Source organism: Bufo gargarizans, chromosome 1 (assembly GCF_014858855.1).
Source record: "Bufo gargarizans isolate SCDJY-AF-19 chromosome 1, ASM1485885v1, whole genome shotgun sequence".
Lineage (NCBI taxonomy): Eukaryota > Metazoa > Chordata > Amphibia > Anura > Bufonidae > Bufo > Bufo gargarizans.
In genome coordinates this window covers 276816123-276836457 of record NC_058080.1, presented here as the reverse complement: position 1 = coordinate 276836457, position 20335 = coordinate 276816123, and the positions used below count along the sequence as shown (strand labels likewise).

Below are 20335 nucleotides of genomic sequence, written 5' to 3'. Positions count from 1 at the left end.
GGGACCAAAAGTAATAGGACAATTAGCTTCTCAGCTGTTCCATGGCCAGGTGTGCGTTATTTCCTCATTATCCCAATTACAATGAGCAGATAAAAGGTCCAGAGTTCATTTCAAGTGTGCTATTAGCATTTGGAATCTGTACCTGGCAACTCTCAAGATGAGATCCAAAGAGCTGTCACTATCAATGAAGCAAGCCATCATTAGGCTGAAAAAAACAAAACAACCCCATCAGAGAGATAGCAAAAACATTACGCGTGGCCAAAACAACTGTTTGGAACATTCTTAAAAAGAAGGAATGCACCGGTGAGCTCAGCAACACCAAAATACCATGGAAAACAACTGTGGTGGATGACCGAAGAATTCTTTCCCCGGTGAAGAAAACACCCTTCACAACAGTTGGCCAAATCAAGTAATTGACTGCAAAAGATTTGCAACCAATTATTAAGAAGTTTGATGATTATTATTCTGTCCCATTACTTTTGGTCCCTTAACAAGTGGGAGGCACATATGCAAACTGTTGTAATTCCTACACCGTTCACCTGATTTGGATGTAAATCCCCTCAAATTAAAGCGGACAGTCTGCAGTTAAAGCACATCTAGTTTGTTTCATTTCAGATCCACTGTGGTGGTGTATAGAGCCAAAAATGTTGGATTAGTGTCAGTGTCCCAATATTTATGGACCTGACTGTATATATACCCCATATTATTATGAGAAGCCACCTAGAAGGACATGCAAGCTTAAAAACCCAATGTTCATTTGCAATCATTCTAAAGTAAAAATACCAGTAAACGGGAAAACATTTTTTAATGTCAATTTTGAAAACTAGTGTCTTGTATGTTAATCCACAACATTTCAATAAATACACTTATATACACACACAAAAAAGGTCCAAACAGCGCATACTATATACACAGATAGCATAAACCATGAAGCCACTATGTAAAAGACATTTGGCATTTCAACAAATAAATTAACGGTTATACTTTAAGTCAGCAGTTTTGTAAAAAGTACATACAGAAAGTTAGACTTATTGCCCAGTGCTTACACACAGCATCGAAGGAGGTATAATACAAGTGCAATTCCTGAACACTGATATATACAGACGACGTTCCTAGCACAGAAGTCAGACATTAGGATATGATACTAAATGTAGTTTGCTTAGGAATTGCGAAGACTCCAGTTCTGTTGGTTACATGCAGTCTACCACGTTGCTCGAGCCCTGGCCAATATCCCGGATCTGGCTACTCAAGCAAGCACAGACGGCAACCCCTGCTCCAGCCCGACAGTGAGCCACGGACCCAACAAGCTCCCATCTATTGTAGAATGGAAAGAAACAAGAATGTTACTCAGGCAAAAGATACAAATCAAAAACATGGAGATTATCGTATATCGTGCCCAAGGCCTCATGCACACGACCGTTGATTTGGTCTGCATACGAGCTGCTGTTTTTGCGGCTTGGATGTGGACCCATTCACTTCAACAGGGCCGCAAAAGATGCGGAGAGCACACTGTCCTATTCTTGTCCGCGTTTTGCGGACAAAAATAGGTAGTTATATCAATGGATGTCTGTGCCATTCCGCAAATTGCGGAACACACAAACACCATCTGTGTTTTGCGGATCCACGGTTTGCGGACCGCAAAACACACAACGGTCGCGTGCATGAGGCCTAAATCCAATAAAATTAATGAAGAGTAGGAGAGATATCCAAAAGGATGACAAAATGACTAGCTACAGTTAGAGTAAAGGGGTTTTCCAGCTTGAATCAACATCCTTTAAAATTTATTAAGGTAAGGGTCCATTCACACATCCGCAAATGTTCTGTGGATCCGCAAAAAAACAGACACTTGCAATGTGCATTCTGCAATTTGCGGACCGCACATCGCCGGCACTATAATAGAAAATGCCTAATCTTGTCCGCAATTGCGGACAAGAATAGGACATGTTCTATGTTTTTGCGGCAATGGAAGCACGAATGTGGAAGTGCGGACAGCACATTCCGGCCCCATTGAAAATAAATGGGTCTGCACCCGTTCCGAAAAATTGCAAAACTGATGCGGACCCATTTTGCAGACGTGTGAATGGACCCTAACTGTAATTTTGTAACATTTCATTTTACCCCCTAGGTTCCATTCTGGGTTGTGGTCACATGACCATGTCCAGCTATCATTTCCTGTTAGGTCATGTCTATGGGAGTATATCAGAAGCAGTGATAGGGATGTGTCTATGTAACTAGATGGTGGTTGGGGGCGGGGCTGGAGCTGTGGCAGAGAATAGAGAAGGGCATCATGGGATTGGTTGGATACAGAAACAGGAAGTGCTACATACAGGATGTGAAGAAACCAGAGTGACCTGCTTACATGGTGAAAACGGGTCCAAAGAGAAAGAAAAAGCATGGGAAAGATGTACGTAAGCACCATAGTAATCCTAGAAACAGCATATATAGCAGGGGCAAAACATGACATTTATCCTAAAACATGGCTGATCTTTGCAGAGGTGAAGTTAAAGCACTCAGGATTTTTTGTTTTTCTTTTACATAGATTGGTAACTCACCACGCGTCAGAATAGAGATAAAAAAATAGATCTGTAATTTTGCACTGAAAATAACAGATCTGTCTTTCTGAGCATCCGTTATGATCAGTTTGTGTCAGCTCTGTCAGAAATACGTTATTTTACACGGGAGGACTTTTTATCACGTCTAAAATAACGGGTCTGTAACGGAAATGACACAAATGGATGCAAACTGATTATAATGGATGCTGAAAATAATGGATAAAAAATAAAATAAAAATTTATCAGAAGAACGGAAAACCAAACTATGATGTGAATGCGCCCTAATTTGTTACACACTAACTCAGTTGCAATATGGGAACAAGTCTGACACTTTGCCCTAATGTGTAAATGGGATGACATCCCCAATCAAATCCCTCCTAGCAGCTCTCAGGCCCCTCCCCACACTCCTCTGTATATTGGTATTTATTTTACTCATTTACATAGCGCTGACATATTCTGCGGCGCTTTATAGGCATTGGCATCCCACTGCCCCCAATCTAAGTTCCCTATCAGTATGTCTTTGAAGTGTGGGAGGAAAGCGGGGAAAACATACAATCTCCATGCAGATGCTGGTCGGACTCGCACTACCCGTCTATTCTGTACGTGTGTGCGGACTCTCCACGAGATGTAGCGTCACACTGGTCTCTTGCATGTAGGACGTGACAGGTGGGAGAGATGACAGTCTCAAACTGCATCACATAGGAGAACATGGAGAGAGCAGGGCTGTGGAGTCGGAGTCAATTTTGGGTACCTGGAGTCGGAGTCGGCAAAAAATGAACCGACTCCGACTCCTACTAAATTTAAATTGGAATAAAAAAAAAAAAAAAGCAAGTTTAAATGTCCGAATTCATAAACAGTTATAATTAATGACTTCTCTACTGTAAGAATAAAGGCCAATGCATGCAGTGTGTCACGTAACCGCAAAACAAACGCGTTCAGTGATGTGAAGAAGCATGCTTTTCATATGCTTCACTATATGGCACGCAATGCACAATTAGGAGTGGCAATACATATACTTTCCATTGTGTTGTGTTCTGATGTTACAGGGAACACAATGCCCATGGTTTACCTAGCCTCTCACTGATAAGGGATTAAGTAAATATGTGTTTTGCAGGACTAGAGACACTTGTATAAGTGAAGGGAATGGAGGGTCAATAGTTCAAGACTGAAGCTGTAAACCATTGGAAAAACTGCTGTCATTCAGCTAAGGCTATAAAACGTGTAAACTCAGAATGTTATCTTAAAGGGACACTGACAGGGCCAATAAGCATATTGAGGTATATATATGGCACTACAGGTCTTATAATGGGTATTACAATCATATAAGTATCCCCCCTGTCCACATTATACATACAGTAAAGTTAAGTTTTATAACCTGCTCCAACGGTCTTCAATCTGCCCAAGGGGCGGCGTTTCACTTCTCTTGCGCCCAGCCAGCCTACCCCAACTGCCGCTTTGAAGCGCCGCCCAGCTCATGAATATTCAGTTTGCTGGGCGGCTTCTGCGGTCCCCGCTCTGAAGCGCTGCGCTGAACAGTGCCCTGCGCATGCGCCGGCTCTTGTGAAGTCGGGGACAGTAAGCGCCGCCCAGCGAAGTGAATATTGATGAGCTGGGCGGCGCTTACTGTACCGGACTTCACAAGATCCGGCACATGCGCCGGGCACTGTTAAGCGAAGCGCTTCAGAGCGGGGACCGCAGAAGCCGCCCAGCAAACTGAATATTCATGAGCTGGGTGGCGCTTCAAAGCGGCAGTTGGGGAGGCTGGCTGGGCGCAAGAGAGGTGAAACGCCGCCCCTTGGGCAGATTGAAGACCGTTGGAGCAGGTTATAAAACTTAAAGTTTACTGTATGTATAATGTGGACAGGGGGGATACTTATATGATTGTAATACCCATTATAAGACCTGTAGTGCCATATATATACCTCAATATGCTTATTGGCCCTGTCAGTGTCCCTTTAAACATGACTATGGGATTCTTCTAGGGAAATCATGTTTTAAAATAAATGTCCCTTCCTGGATCCTCCCACTGCCCTATCTTCAGCAGAAGATCAGCACACAAAGGAGAAGGCAGCAGCTTCTGCCCAACTACCTCTCTGTGCTAGAAGAGCTTAGAAGAACTTCTTTCTTTCCTTCAAGGAATGTATAAAATACATTTGCATATTAAATACAGAGGAGTCGGAGTCGGAAGTACAAAAAACTGAGGAGTCGGAGCATTTATCTACCGACTCCACAGCCCTGGGAGAGAGTCTGCAGTGCGAGGGGATAGTAGCTGTGGCACTAATCTGTCATGGTTGCCCTCAGGAGGCAGTGCTGTGCGGCGAGATTCCACCCCCTATGTCCCTGCAAAGCCGGGCATGATGGGAAATTCATTAGGAAAACCATATCTGAGGGGAGAAGGAATCAAGATGGCTGACAACCTACAAGTTACACAGCAAATAAAACAGGAATCTACAAGGCATGCACAAGAGCCTCTAACCTATTCTTTAATAATGGCCTATCCTGTACTATATAGGCAAAAGGAAATAAATGGAGTGCTTCTTTAAAACCTTTTGAGGTAGTCTTGTTTTTGTACAATACCATATTGGTAGCAAAGGAGCCTGCATCCCATTAGAAGACATTTCATGCAGGTATGAGGACTGAAAAATCTCATATTTTGTCAAAGAACAGCATGTTGTGTCAGGGCTGATAAATGCAGTTTATATATCGGAAACATAAAACAGCTAGCTGCTGTAAAAGCCATCTAGCCAAATCACTTGCTAAAAAAAAAAAAAAAAAAATAGAATGTCTACTTTCTTTCTGAAACACTGCCACACAGGTTTTTGGAAGAAGGGCTACAGGTAAAATGTAAAAAAAATGTGAATATTGTGCAAAGTTCATTTATTTCAGTAATGCAACTTAAAAGGTGAAACTAACATATGAGAGACTCATTACATGCAAAGCGAGATATTCCAAGCCTTTATTTGTTATAATTTGGATAAATATGGCTTGCAGCTTATGAAACACAATTTTGAGGTACCCTTTGCTGAGGGGGGATGGATTACTGACTAGAGTGTGACACTTTGAGCCTAGAATATTGAACCTTTTCACAATATTCTAATTTTAAGTTGCATTACTGAAATAAATGGACTTTTGCACGATATTCAAATTTTTCGAGTTTCACCTGTACATGCTTTTCTAGTTCTAGAAAACCCTTTCTAATACATTAAAGGGGTTATCCAGGAATTTATATTGATGACCTACCCTCTGGATAGAGGTTTGTAGATTGAAATAACACACCAATGCAATGGCGAGGTGCCACTAGAAAGGTTCTTCAACCTCAAACAGAAATAAAAAGACTAGTTTTCTTCAGACTTGAAGAGTGTGTCCTGAACTTTCTTATGCCATCTTCTGGATAGGTCATCAATATCAGATTGGCAGCGGTTGACACCCGGGGCCCCCACCGATCAGCTGTTGGAAGAGGCCAGTGCTCTTTAAGCACCACAACCTCTCTCTAGGCCAGGGACCAGCAACCTTTGACACGCCAGCTGCTGTGAACCTACAACCCAACATGCACACTTACTAGGCGGTTCTTGTAACTCCCATAGAAGTGAAAAGAGGATTCTGGGAGTTGTAGTTTCAGAACAGCTGGCGTGCCAAAGATTGCTGATACCTGCTCTAGGCCATGTAAGGCACATAGCCTAGTTGTAGCTCAGCCCCATTCAAGTCAACGGGGCTGAGCTGCAATACCGTTCAGTGGTTTTAGTCCGGCCGACTCTGCGTCCGGATCTACACCAGTCCCCATTATAGTTAATGAGGCCAGCGAGCATTTATGTAGTGTCCGGCAATGCCGAATCCAGAGACCTCCTGCAATCTGTTCCCTGACTGATATTTTTTAACTAGGCTCACGTCAAAAAGATTCACTCTTGAAACCTTATAAATGCCACAATACACAATTACCTGTTCATAACTGGGTCATAGGACTCCACAGTATTCAAATAAGCATTTCCATTATGACCTCCAACCGCATATATTTTGCCCATTAAAGTTGCTATGCCCACTCCACCTCTTGGGGTAGTTAGCTCTGCAACATATTCCCACTTGTTGGCTAGGGGGTCATATCTTTCTACTGAACTCAGTGGAGAATTGTCATCAAATCCACCTGCAAGGATAAAGAAATCAGAATCAGGTCACCAAAGAAGCAGCTCGAAAACATACAGCAAATATCTGATTTCCTCTGGACTTCGAGGTGCTTGAATATAGGACAGAATATATTAGATCATTTGTAGCCCCAATCTAGCGATTTGCCTTCCATACTTTAAGTCGGTCATAAAAATTCCATCGATGAGAGCACAAGTAAATTTATGAAGCTACATGAATATTAAGCTGCCTTTTTTTTTTTTAGGGGAGGTGAAAGCTATGAGGGCTCTGGGTATAGTAGTCACACAGCATGACTTAAAGGGTCACATTCACTTTCCAGCATATAAAGTCCAATCATTGAGTAGGAACTAGGGCTGAAACGATTACTCGATTAAATCGAGTAATTCGACACAAAGAAATCCTCAATGCAAATTTTTTGCATCGAAGATTCGTTTGTGTCATGTGACCACGGAGCGGGAGTGAAGCGCTTGCTATTACTCCTGCTCCGTGGTCTCCCGCTGGCCTGCAATACTCACCTTTCCAGCAGGCGGCCTCCGGCCACTACACAGTACGTCCATGGTCCTGCGCTGCTCTGACCTCCTGACGTACGCACGCCGTGACCTGACGCACTGTGTGACGTCAGGAGCAGAGCAGCGCAGAACGATGGAGTGTCGGCAGCACCCCTGCTGGAAAGGTAAGTTGGTGAAACCGAGGGGGTGGGGCGCAACTAAGGCCAGGCGCCTGGAGTGCACAGCGTCATAGAAACCAGTGACGCTGTGCAATCCGGGTGTCAGGAGGAGCGTGGCGGCAGAGCTGATGGGGGCACTGTGTGGGGGCAGAGCTGATGGGGGCACTGTGTGGGGGCAGAGCTGATGCACTTGGGCTGATGAGTTTTTATAAAGGAAATTATTATTTTTTTCTTATTAGATTACTCGATTAATCGTAAAAAATAATCAATAGAATACTCTATTACTAAAATAATCGTTTACTGCAGCCCTAGTAGGAACTTTAATTCTTTTCTTCAAGGAGATACAAAAATAATAATTCTGTTCTGGTCATGTGATGGACATACATCTTTCACGTAAGAGTAAAAGCAGACATAAGTGAAAGACTTACCTACAACGTATAAGCAGCCATGAAGTTCACTAACTCCGTTGCCAGCCCTTCGCTGGCCCATCTCCTTCACATCTATCCATTTGTCCAGATGTGGGTCATACCGCTCCACACTTGAGAGGGAAGCAACACCATCATTTCCTCCCACGGCATAGACATGATTCTAAAAACAAGTGAAAAACAGTTGTTTGCATCTCTTCAAGGCTCCATGCACGTGACTATCAGTTTTGCGGTATGTGTTATAGCTGCATATTTTGAGGCCTCATTGACTTCAATGGGTCCACAGTCCACACTTTGCGGACAAGTATAGTACACGTAGTACATATGGGTGCGGAAAGCACATGGATCATCCACAAAAAGACTATTGGGGTCATTTATCAAACTGGTGTAAAGTAGAACTGGCTTAGTTGCCTAAAGTAACCAATAAGATTCCACCTTTCATTTTCCAAAGGAGCTGTCCAAAATGAAAGGTGGAATCTGATTGGTTGCTATGGGTAACTAAGCCAGTTCTACTTTACAGCAGTTTGATAAATTACCCCCCCTCCCGAGTCTGCAAATGAGGATGGCATGTAGACTACATCTGCACTTTGCATATCGCAAAAATGATACGGTCGTGTGCAAGGGGCCTAATTAAAATAGCTATATGCAATACTGGGGCATCAAAGAAAGGGATTCCCCCTCCCTGAGCCACAGAAGAGTGCCATTAAAAACAGCAGTTGGTTGGCTCAATGCAACCAGGAGCTACATGGTCACCCACTAATGTTAATGGTTACAATCTAATACATTTTTGCTGAAGGGCAAAGTGGGCAATACAAAGCTTCTGCAACGATACTGGCCGGCTGGCCACATACAGCCAAGCCATGCTCACCTGCAGCACCCATTGACCACATAAACTATGAGGTATAAAATCATGTGGTCAGCCGCACCATCAGGCCATGTTCTAAAAGCTGTATTTGAATTCCATTTCAGCTTCATTCTGAGAAGGGGTTGCTCCAACGGAAGTCATAGTAGTAGAAGTACTGGAGTACCCAAGAGAAGGGCGACTACACCGTAGAAGAACACCAGTATCATCAGATCCAATAAGGGTGCGGACACACATCTATATTCCCAGAAAGGAATATATGGAGGGATCACAGAGTAAAGATACAGCTGTATGAACGCAGTTGGTATAACACAAATGCACGACAACATATTAGCTACATCACTGGTTGCATATGAAGTCTGTTAGTATGTATTTTACATAGCTTTCCTGATCCTCCAAAAAGGGACAAGAATACACAGGAATGTTTCTCACACAGGAAGATCAGGATTAAAACCTTGGAATGCTTTATCCAGATGTATACTCAATGCTTGTGGTAGAATAAGCTGTGGACGTGGCCTCCTGGACCAAATCTCAGTGGAAAACAAACTATTTTATACTCCCACGTGAGAAAGAAGCAAATGGCTTTTGCAGTTGTATGTCTGGGGACAACAGCATTACTGTAAGAATTATTACAAAACACTGAAGGAGACTGTAGAAACCGTGAAGAAGAGAGGTCACAGGCAAAAGTAATAAGAAAACTTTACCTACTACTACCACCACCAAACAACAAAGAATAAATTAGTAATATGCAGACTATTCCAAAGCAACATTTAGCCCAATAGTTTACAACGCCGCTAAATCGATCTAGTCTAATGGCTACCTGACCTAAAAGTAGATAAACCTTCACAGCACTGAACAGTTCCATGCTCTACAAAACCATGTGGACTTATTTATATCAAATGTGGCTTCCAAAGTTCTTCCTTGTTTATAAGATCCCAAATGTAATGTCTCATTACGTTAATTATCTGCTTATCTACGTACCACCAGAGCAACAGATCCAACACCTCCACGTGGGGTGATCATTGGTGCCACAGCTGTCCACCGATCAGATTCCACATCATATCTTTCCACATCATTGAAGCAAGTGTTGTCATCCAGTCCTCCAATGGCATAGACTGGGCCACCAAGAGAAGACAGGGCAATGCCTCTCCTATGAAAACCATATACTCAGTGAATGGACATTAAGAATAAGTGAAGGCAGAGGATACGAGATACATAATACCCTGCAATATACAGAAAGATACAACCAGTATAAAAGACAGGCGCCATGTACGAGGGTAACAAGAAATTTGAGAGATGTAGCGATCGAGAGATCAGCCGGACTGTAAAGGGAAGTCATAAACTGGATGGTAATATTTCTCAGGCAGGAAGGATTTACATTTTCAAGAAAGTCAGTTCTCCGAAACATATATAATAAAAATGGATGACTGTGTATTTGGTGGACAGCTATCTCTTCCAACAACCCATGCAGATATATGATGCTTGCGTAGCTTTAAAAAGCTACCATGATCTTAAAAGTGAAAGGAGGTCAGACCTGAACAGGACCTTCTAACATACTGTATGTAGAGTGACTGAGTAGACAGGAGCTTTCATTATCTTTTTACCTCACATTCTTAGCAGACAGACAGAAAAAGTTATTAGAGAGAACATGCAATTAAAATGGCACCAACAGACAAATGTGCATGGAGCCTACATGATAACTTTTCCGTCATCACCTCGGATCCATTGTATCAGGTATTTCTAGATATTTATGCTCTTGTGTGTTTACCTAGAGCAGGGTTGTACATGTGGGAGGATCTCTTTTTTTTTTTTACTATAGATTACACTTAGATTTTTTTTTACTACCATTCTTATTTATTATTTATCATATACAGTACAGACCAAAAGTTTGGACACACCTTCTCATTCAAAGAGTTTTCTTTATTTTCATGACTATGAAAATTGTAGATTCACACTGAAGGCATCAAAACTATGAATTAACACAAGTGGAATTATATACATAACAAAAAAGTGTGAAACAACTGAAAATATGTCATATTCTAGGTTCTTCAAAGTAGCCACCTTTTGCTTTGATTACAGCTTTGCGCACTCTTGGCATTCTCTTGATGAGCTTCAAGAGGTATTCACCTGAAACGGTTTTCACTTCACAGGTGTGCCCTGTCAGGTTTAATAAGTGGGATTTCTTGCCTTATAAATGGGGTTGGGACCATCAGTTGCCTTGTGGAGAAGTCAGGTGGATACACAGCTGATAGTCCTACTGAATAGACTGTTAGAATTTGTATTATGGCAAGAAAAAAGCAGCCAAGTAAAGAAAAATGAGTGGCTCTCATTACTTTAAGAAATGAAGGTCAGTCAGTCCAAAAAATTGGGAAAACTTTGAAAGTGTCCAAGTGCAGTCACAAAAACCATCAAGCGCTACAAAGAAACTGGCTCACATGCAGACTGCCCCAGGAAAGGAAGACCAAGAGTCACCTCTGCTGCGGAGGATAAGTTCATCCGAGTCACCAGCCTCAGAAATCGCAGGTTAAAAGCAGCTCAGATTAGAGACCAGGTCAATGCCACACAGAGTTCTAGCAGCAGACACATCTCTAGAACAACTGTTAAGAGGAGACTGTGTGAATCAGGCCTTCATGGTAGAATATCTGCCAGGAAACCACTGCTAAGGACAGGCAACAAGCAGAAGAGACTTGTTTGGGCTAAAGAACACAAGGAATGGACATTAGACCAGTGGAAATCTGTGCTTTAGTCTGATGAGTCCAAATTTGAGATCTTTGGTTCCAACCACCGTGTCTTTGTGCGACGCAGAAAAGGTGAACAGATGGACTCTACATGCCTGGTTCCCACTGTGAAGCATGGAGGAGGAGGTGTGAGGGTGTGGGGGTGCTTTGCTGGTGACACTGTTGGGTATTTATTCAAAATTGAAGGCATACTGAACCAGCATGGCTACCACAGCATCTTGCAGCGGCATGCTATTCCATCTGGTTTGCGTTTAGTTGGACTATCATTTATTTTTCAACAGGACAATGACCCCAAACACACCTCCAGGCTGTGTAAGGGCTATTTGACCATGAAGGAGAGTGATGGGGTGCTTCGCCAGATGACCTGGCCTCCACAGTCACCGGACCTGAACCCAAATCGAGATGGTTTGGGGTGAGCTGGTCCGCAGAGTGAAGGCAAAAGGGCCAACAAGTGCTAAGCATCTCTGGGAACTCCTTTAAGACTGTTGGAAGACCATTTCAGGTGACTACTTCTTGAAGCTCATCAAGAGAATGCCAAGAGTGTGCAAAGCAGTAATCAAAGCAAAAGGTGGCTACTTTGAAGAACCTAGAATATGACATTTTCAGTTGTTTCACACATTTTTGTTATGTATATAATTCCACATGTGTTAATTCATAGTTTTGATGCCTTCAGTGTGAATCTACAATTTTCATAGTCATGAAAATAAAGAAAACTCTTTTGGTCTGTACTGTATCTATAATTTTTATTATTTATGGTTCTTATGTATAAATCCCTCCTTTTTTGTGTATTACTGCTTCAGGGAGTCCCCTCCCCCTATTGAGTTATAATTTGGAGTTAATTCTCCTTTGCGTTCCAATGTGGAACACAGAAAATCCTAGTTCAGTCGATTGAATCGTCTATATACACTATGCGTTCCACTGTGGAAGTTCTCATCCTTTGTTCAATTAATTTATATGTATTGCACTTCATTCCTATCCGTGCCCCTTTTATACCACTGATTATAACTCTGACCTCTAACCATTGGGTCTATTGGCCCTAGATGCCCCCGTTAGGACCCGAAACCGCATATAGTCTTTCATGCGTTCCACAGGTGGAACGCAAGTCTGGCACCCGACATCACGTGACCGGAAGTGAATCTTCGGCCCGTATATCTAGGCCCCGAAACTACCTACAGAAGCGGGGGTGAAATTCCTAACACAGCCGGGCAGTCACCCGTACGGACATACTAATTAATAAGGTCCCCACATGTATTTGCCCTAGAGACAGTTTTGGATTAATGTGAATATAAGCAGTAAACATGTGTTCCACGGATGGAACGCACTTCCGGGTCACAGGACCGGGAGGAAGCGCTCCACCACGTGGAGATTCCGTCTCCTTTTTTATGCGACCATCTATAAAAAGCTGCTCTGTATTTGTCTATGTGCATATACTCCTGAGGAAGGGGAATTTCGATGCCGCGAAACGCGTCAAGCTAATCTAATAAAAGTTACCTTGTGCAACATCTGAAGTCCATTGAGTCGTCAATCAATCAACAGGATGACAAGGGGAACCTACATGCTACAGGCGACCTCGGCGAGGGGGTTCTGGCGTCAAGCGTCTTGAGCTTCATCTCGCGTTTCAGACAACTCGTCCTTAGTCGTAACAAAGTATCACGATGAACAGCATGAATTTAAATGTGCACTAGTCCCTCCTCTCGAGAATCAAGGGGAGGGAAAAGCCTAATGATGGAGTGACCAATGGTGGAGGCTTTTCCCTCCCCTTGATTCTCGAGAGGAGGGACTAGTGCACATTTAAATTCATGCTCTTCATTGTGATACTTTGTTACGACTAAGGACGAGTTGTCTGAAACGTGTTAATCACTGTATGCAAAGTGGATGTGTCTGCTGAACCATTTATTACAAAATAAAGGAGAAGTTTTAAAGGACGTTTATTGAATCTGAAGCAGTCTTTCTTCATATTTTCTGCGCTGCCTTAACTGGGACTCACCCAAGGCTTCAGGAGTCGGGAGCAATACAGACCAAAGAGGTGAGCTGGAAAAAGTATGTGTGCTGCCATAGCAACCAAACAGCTCCCTCGATCACAGTGCTTCTGGGAAAGGCCGCTTAGATGCTATGGTGGCAATTGACCATTGCATCTAAGGCATTAAATGTCCATGATCAGCATTATTGCCAATTATAGACATTGGCTCCTGATGTCCGCTACGTAAAACAGCAGGCACCATATAGTACATGACAATCTCTTAGAAAGCTAGAATCAGCTCTGTACCTCACATAGACCCTGAGATATGTCTATTGACTGCTCCAATTTTTCTGCTAGATTTATTTCAAGCTGGTAGCTCAAAGGGCGTGTCCTTTCTACAGCAGCTCTTTCCTTGCAACTACCACAACTTCAAACAGAAAATATGGCTGGTGGCAGTTGAAGATTTAAGCTGAGCACGTGTGACCACCTCAGTGAGGTGGATGAAGAAATAAAGAACAAAAAAGACTCTATACTGATACATTTTACTGAATAGCTCAGTGGCTATACTAAAATTGTAATTATGTGCAACTTACAAAAGCATTCAGACCCAGGTGCTGGTTTGAATAATAAAAAATATTTTTGTTAAGTGGCACAACCCCTTTTAGGGGTTAAGCAGCATTCCTTAGGACATTACCTTTTTGAATTCATTGATGCCTTCATCATCCACTTATTTGTTAAAGGGTCAAATACCTCCATGCTACCCAAATGTTCGTTTCCATCATGCCCACCAACAGCATACACCTTCCCTGAAAATGAATAATAAAATGTGTATATATTATATAACATTTTCACCAAGCCTATTTCTAGCTATGCCTCATTGAGTATACATCTCGAGCTGCCTAATGGATACAATTTGAACAGAATCACAAACAAGATGATGATGTCTCCTCCCTGTTCAATTTGGGTTGATAACTTCTGGGGGCAAGAAATTCTGTTTGGCCAACACCTAAAGTCTGTGGGAAAGTTCCATTAGTAGTTGTGGGTATAAATACATTCTCATACAGACATGTTGTCAGCCCGATTTTCTGTAAGGTAGGCCTCATTCACACGTCAGTGATGACAGTGACAAGATGGGCAGTGGTTCATCCACAAAGATGCCTGTATGGGCCCATTCACACTACCGTATTTTTATTTTTGCATTCGTTCCGCAATTTTAAGGATTGAATGCAGATTCATTCATTTCAATGGGACCAGAAGATAGAACATGTCTTATACTTGTCTGTTTTGCGGACAATCAGCATTTCTATCATAGGGACGTACTGATCTGCAAAATCCATGTATTATCCATATTCCCCTGACACTGCTCAGCTAAAAATTCATTTCAAGAACATCTTATAGCAACAAACAGGGAAACATGAACCTATCCGTGTTGTTTCTGTGTTTTTTCATGGACACATGTAGACTATAAGCAACCCATAAACAGACAAAAATAAGGCATACTTCCATGGTGTAACCCCGGACAATGTTAAATCACAGATGTGTGTAGAACATGGACGCCACATGTCCATGAGTCACTGAAGTCTGAATAAGGACCCATGCACACAGCCGGTCTGCAAATTGTGTCCTATCCTTGTCCGCGAAATTGATAAGAATAGGATATGTTCTATTTTTTTTTCTTTTTGTGGGGCCGCGGATTGGACTTACGGACGTGGACAGAACAAGGCGTGCCACTCAACTGAGATGAACGGATCCGCATCCGATCCGAAAGGTGGTAGGCAGGTGACACAGACTCCTGTTTTGAACACAAACAGTGCTGGATATTTTTTTGCAACACTCAAAGGTCACATTGTGAATCCATAGGTGAACATTTGATGCGAGGTTGCAACGCGCCGCAATAACGTTGTGTCCCTGTGTCGCCCCAGCCCAAGGGTGCTGCCACACATCACAACTGTGCTCCGTTTCCTTGCCATCTTCTAGCAAAGGGAAAACTAAATTACATTACAAAATGGAGTTCTCTTTGCTGGAAGAAAAAAAACACGCCTTAAAACACAGGTATGTTGTTGCATAAACCCCATAGGGTTTTTTGACACACCAAAAATGCAGCACAGCCGTAACATGTGGCAGCACCCTAAGCCGGCAAAATTTCTCTAAAGGGTTAACCCCTGCTCCGCTAGATAAGGCTGTACTACAGTGGATTACTGGACCAGCACGTTCTATGACCCCCATATACCGCAGTGCTCATACACTCTATATAACAAGAAGATACAGCTGCTGTGCTTGATGGTTTCCTTTAAAAAGTGTAGCGTAAGCAGAGTCATAGTAAAAAGACATTTTACTGACCTCCCACAGAGATTACACCCACGTGTCTTCTGCGACTGTTCATTTCAGGCCCAAGGAACCAGCTGTTTTTGCTGATCGAGTAGCATTCAATGCTGCGAAATGGGTCACCCGAACCGCCACGTCCTCCCACACAAAACAGAACACCTGATGAGTGGACAGGCAGAGGGGGTACGGTATATTAAGTGGTACATGCAGCAATGTACACTAGAACACAGATTGTGTTTGTGCCTAAACATTCAGGTTAGAATTTGCTTGTGACAAATCCTGAAAAGCAAATAAAAATGTATATACTGGATATGTAAACCGTGCTGGCATCATGCATACTGCTAGTGCTGTATATGACGGCTCCTTCTTCAGGCTGCACATTACTTGTCTTGTATATTATAACAACTTCTCATATTGAAGTAGATTTCTTCTGCTGAAGGTCACTTTGGCTTTGCAGAAATAACTGTCCCCTTAGGACAAACAGCAACATGTCTGTTCCCTAAAATGACTGATCTAACCAGCTTTACTGGTAGGGGACTTGTTTACTGGCAGCTGGACGTGGGTTCTGCAGATCAGCTCAGAATTCTCTACTGCCGATACCTGCAAGGTTTAAAGGGCATCTGTCAGCAGATTTGTACCTATGAGACTGGTTGACCTGTTACATGTGCGCTTGGCAGCTGAAGGGATCTGTGTTGGTCCCATGTTCATATGTGTCCACATTACTGAGAAAAAGGATGTTTTATTATATGCAAATTAGCCTCTAGGAGCAATGGGGGCGTAGCCAATACACTTAGAAGCTCCATTTTTCTCTACAACTGCTAAGCCCTCTCCACTTTGACAGTGCCAGGCAGTGAAAACATCACCCCTGCCTGGCCCTGTCAAAGTGGGAGGGCGCAGCAGTTACAGAAAAAAATGGCACCTTTAGTTGTAATGACGACGCCCCCGTTGCTCCTAGAAGATCTTTTGCATATAGTAAAACATATTTCTCAGTACTGCAGGCACATATGAACATGGGACCAACACAGATGCCTTCAGCTGCCAAGCGCACATGTAACAGGTTATAGGTACAGTCTCATAGGTACAAACCTGCTGACAGACGCTCTTTAAAGTGTTACATGAAGCTGCACAGACCTGGGTCCATACCAAATGATTCTTGTACAAGAGAAAACAAAATGGATTTAGGGGGCATAGGGGATAACTTGTTATAACCGTAATACCCCTTTTAGCCCCATATACAGAGTATTGTCTGCTCCTGACTCTTCCCCAACATATGATGGGAGAGCAGAATCGGGCATGTTGTATATTAGTATCTGGCAGCGCCATTCTCTTCTCATTGAAAAACACATACATACTCAGCCAAGCTGAGCGAGTGTGTGCACATGCAGGAGGTGGGGAACCAGTTGTTGGCTTAACGCTCATGTATGGGGATCATTAAAGGGGTTGTCCGGGTTCAGAGCTCAACCCGGACATACCCTTATTTTCACCCAGGCAGCCCCCCTGAGGCTAGCATCGGAGCATCTCATGCTCAGAAGGGCTAAATCGCGCAGGGCAAGCGATCTTTTATTTACAATAACACACTGCCGGGCGGAAACTTCCGCCAGGCAGTGTGTTCGGTGACGTCACCGGCTCTAATGGTCGGGCTTTAGCGCTGCCCTAGGCGGTTTTACTGGCTAGGGCAGTGCTAGATCCCGCCCATCAGGAGCAGGGCAAAGAAGAGCATCGGAGCATCCTGTCAGGGGGGCTGCCGGGGTGAAAATGGCAACCCCTATAAAAGGGACCCATACACATTTGACTAAATTTGATAGGAATGGACTATTTCAACCCTAACCAATACCTGACTATTAAAACTTAAAGGGGTTGTCCTTTTTTTTTTTTTTTTTTAACTGTCCTCAGAATAGGTCATCCATCAACCGCAGATCGGCACGGGGCTTGACTCCTGAGGATAGGTCATCAATATGAGAAAACCTGACAACCCCTTGAACAACCAAAGATCATTTTAGCTGAACAAAGATGTCGGCTGTGTTTGAAATTCATATAATAGACAAAAGATATTTCATTGCTTAAAGATCTAGATTGCTGAAAGGTCATCTAGAATTTCTGTAGGTCCAGAAAACCATGTATGGCCAGTGTGAGGGACTGTAATAGCCAACATGGGCTAAAATGCGTACGGTTGCATCAGCAGATGATTGTCTGTTCAACCATTAAACTACTTTCTAATGTGTATGGTCACTCTAATTACCAGCGGTCTGTTTCCTGGGGGTCGTGCGAATAGAGTACTCAAAGTCAGGAACAGCCCGGCTGCTTAAATGCAGGTGATAATTCTTTGCTTCATCCAGCAGATCTCTGCATTTCAAGTCCTGTCTGATGACATATTCCTTGGCCACAACTGACATAAGGAACTCAACGGGCAAGAGAGGCAGTCGAACCTAAGGGACAAAGTTTCATACAAAATAATCTTAAGATGCAAGATATAGAATTCCCTTTTTACCCTAAATTTCTAATGTTGTTAGGACTTTTAGAGCAAACCACTTTCATGTGATAATCTAAAGAAGCAAAAGACATCTTAGTAATTTGAGTATCAGATCTCATAGCGAGATATTTGAAGGCCATTCTAATGGCTCTTCGAAACACCCCAATTATTATAAAAAGCAGCAACCAAACACGTTTGTTGCATTATATGTTAAATGTATACACAGCGACTATGTACAGGAGCCAAAGATGCAACATGATTAAAGGGATTCTCCAGGATTAGAAAAGCATGGCACCACACTTCTCCTCAGAATCTGTGCAGTATTCTAGCTCAGCCCCCCATCCATATCATGGGGACTGCCCTACAAAACCAGACAACTGTGGACTGTTGTGGCCGTTTCTAGAAGAAAGGAGTCATGCATTTCTAGGGTTTCTTTCACATTTGCGGCATAAACTTCCGGCAGACCGTTATGACATAGAATGGCGGGAATCGGCAAGATAAGGCTAGTTTCCCCACTAGCGGCACGGACCTCCAGCTGGCTGTTCCAGCGGGTAAACAGCCTGTCGGATACGTCCTGCCGCTAGTGCACACGTGCCCCCGGACTACCGCTCCAGCCCCACCGACTAATGGGGGCGGGGCAGAGTTCTGGAGTCAGCGCTTGCCGAGAGTCCGCCTGAATAAAAGTACGTCATGTCGTACTTTTATTCCGGCGGCCTCTCGGCATGCGTTGCCGTGCTGCCGCTGGAACTCCGCCCCATTTCAGTCAATGGGGCCGGAGCGGTAGTCCGAGGATCCGACAGGCCGTTCACCTGCCGGAACAGCCTGCCGGAGGTCAGTGCCGCTAGTATAAAAAGTACCCGATTGCATGCAGGGTTTATTGCTGGCCAAATCCCGGCATATTTGCCAGGTAGCAGGAACTGCGCCAGACTCCATTATAGGGGCACATCTGGCAATGCTGGATCCAGATAACTCCAGCAGGCTGTATAACCCCTTAGTTAAAAACAATACCTGAGACAGGATCTCATTGAGCCATACTTCATGGTGCTGCGGATTAGCACGGAGCCACTTTATAGCTGCATTGTAGACCTGCTTCTCACTCTCAATGTTCAGATCTCCAGAAGACAGCAGTTTGTAAAGGTGCTGAGGGGACATACTAACAAAATCCTCACACTCCACCACCTCCGGGAAATGGTCACAAGCATAGCGGTCAGCCATGTCCATCAAGTCCACACGATTGTGGCTTTCGGCAAAAGCCCTGACAGCGAGGCAATTTGAAGGGTGAAAATGTAACTTCATATATTCACAACAAGCCTTGGCAACCAGTTCCACTTGAAGAATACAGGCAGCGTACAGAAGGGGCTGAACGTTATCAACAGTGAGGGTGACTCGTGATGAATATGCAAACTTTACCAAGTCTTCAACGGCATCCCCATCAAAGTCACGTATCTCAATGAGTGTTTGCTTCGCCTCTGCCATATCAGACAGGAACATGGCACGGAAATATGGTATCACACAGGCCAACACAAGTTTGTGGCATGGAATCAGCTTAGAACCAACCTATATAAAACACAAAATAAATCATGAAAACCATACTGCCATATATATGTGCAAATGTAGAACAACTCCCATCCTGACCCATTTTTATAGAATTTACATGTTACAGACAGGACATGTGCATATAGTGTTGAACACAAGAGGGGCCAGTCCCACCAATAACCTCTAGAAACCATATTATGTTCCGCTATACACCACCTTCCATCTACCGGCTGGGTGGCACAGGGTGAGGGGAGGTCCTGTCTTCTGCAGCTGTTGTCCACCCAAGGCACTCTTGGTAATGCTGACTTGAGCAGAAAGGGATCCAAAACAGATTACCTAAGACTTCTAGATGTTGTGGAATTCCGCAACTTAGTCCTCTTGCACATGAACGTTGTGCGTCCGTTCCGTGCATTGGGGACTGAAATTTGTGGCCCCCAATGCACGGGTAACGTCCGTGCGGCGGCAGGGACGGATTGAGACCCATTCAACTTGAATGGGTCCATGATCTGTCCGCACTGCAAAAAAAATAGAACAAGTTCTATTTTTTTGCTGTGCGGAGGCACGAACAGAACCACCACAGTAGTGCTTCCGTTCCGCATTTCCGTGACTACAGACCCATTCAAGTGAATGGGTTCGCATACATGATGTGGAGTGCACACGGGC

General features: G+C 43.6%; 1 protein-coding gene across 1 annotated transcript in view; it reads right to left on the bottom strand.

The window, feature by feature from the left end:
* Positions 1-786: 786 nt before the first annotated feature.
* The window catches only part of KLHL8 (kelch like family member 8), a 29050-nt gene continuing 9501 nt past the window's right edge, over positions 787-20335 (bottom strand). Inside the window, exons 3-10 of the mRNA XM_044303731.1 lie at positions 19145-19693; positions 17906-18092; positions 15682-15825; positions 14036-14147; positions 9625-9793; positions 7785-7944; positions 6489-6690; positions 787-1314 (exon numbers count right to left, since the gene is read on the bottom strand). Coding sequence (XP_044159666.1) covers positions 1191-1314; positions 6489-6690; positions 7785-7944; positions 9625-9793; positions 14036-14147; positions 15682-15825; positions 17906-18092; positions 19145-19693 — 1647 coding nt within the window. The 3' untranslated portion in view covers positions 787-1190. The remainder of the gene's footprint in view (positions 1315-6488; positions 6691-7784; positions 7945-9624; positions 9794-14035; positions 14148-15681; positions 15826-17905; positions 18093-19144; positions 19694-20335) is intronic.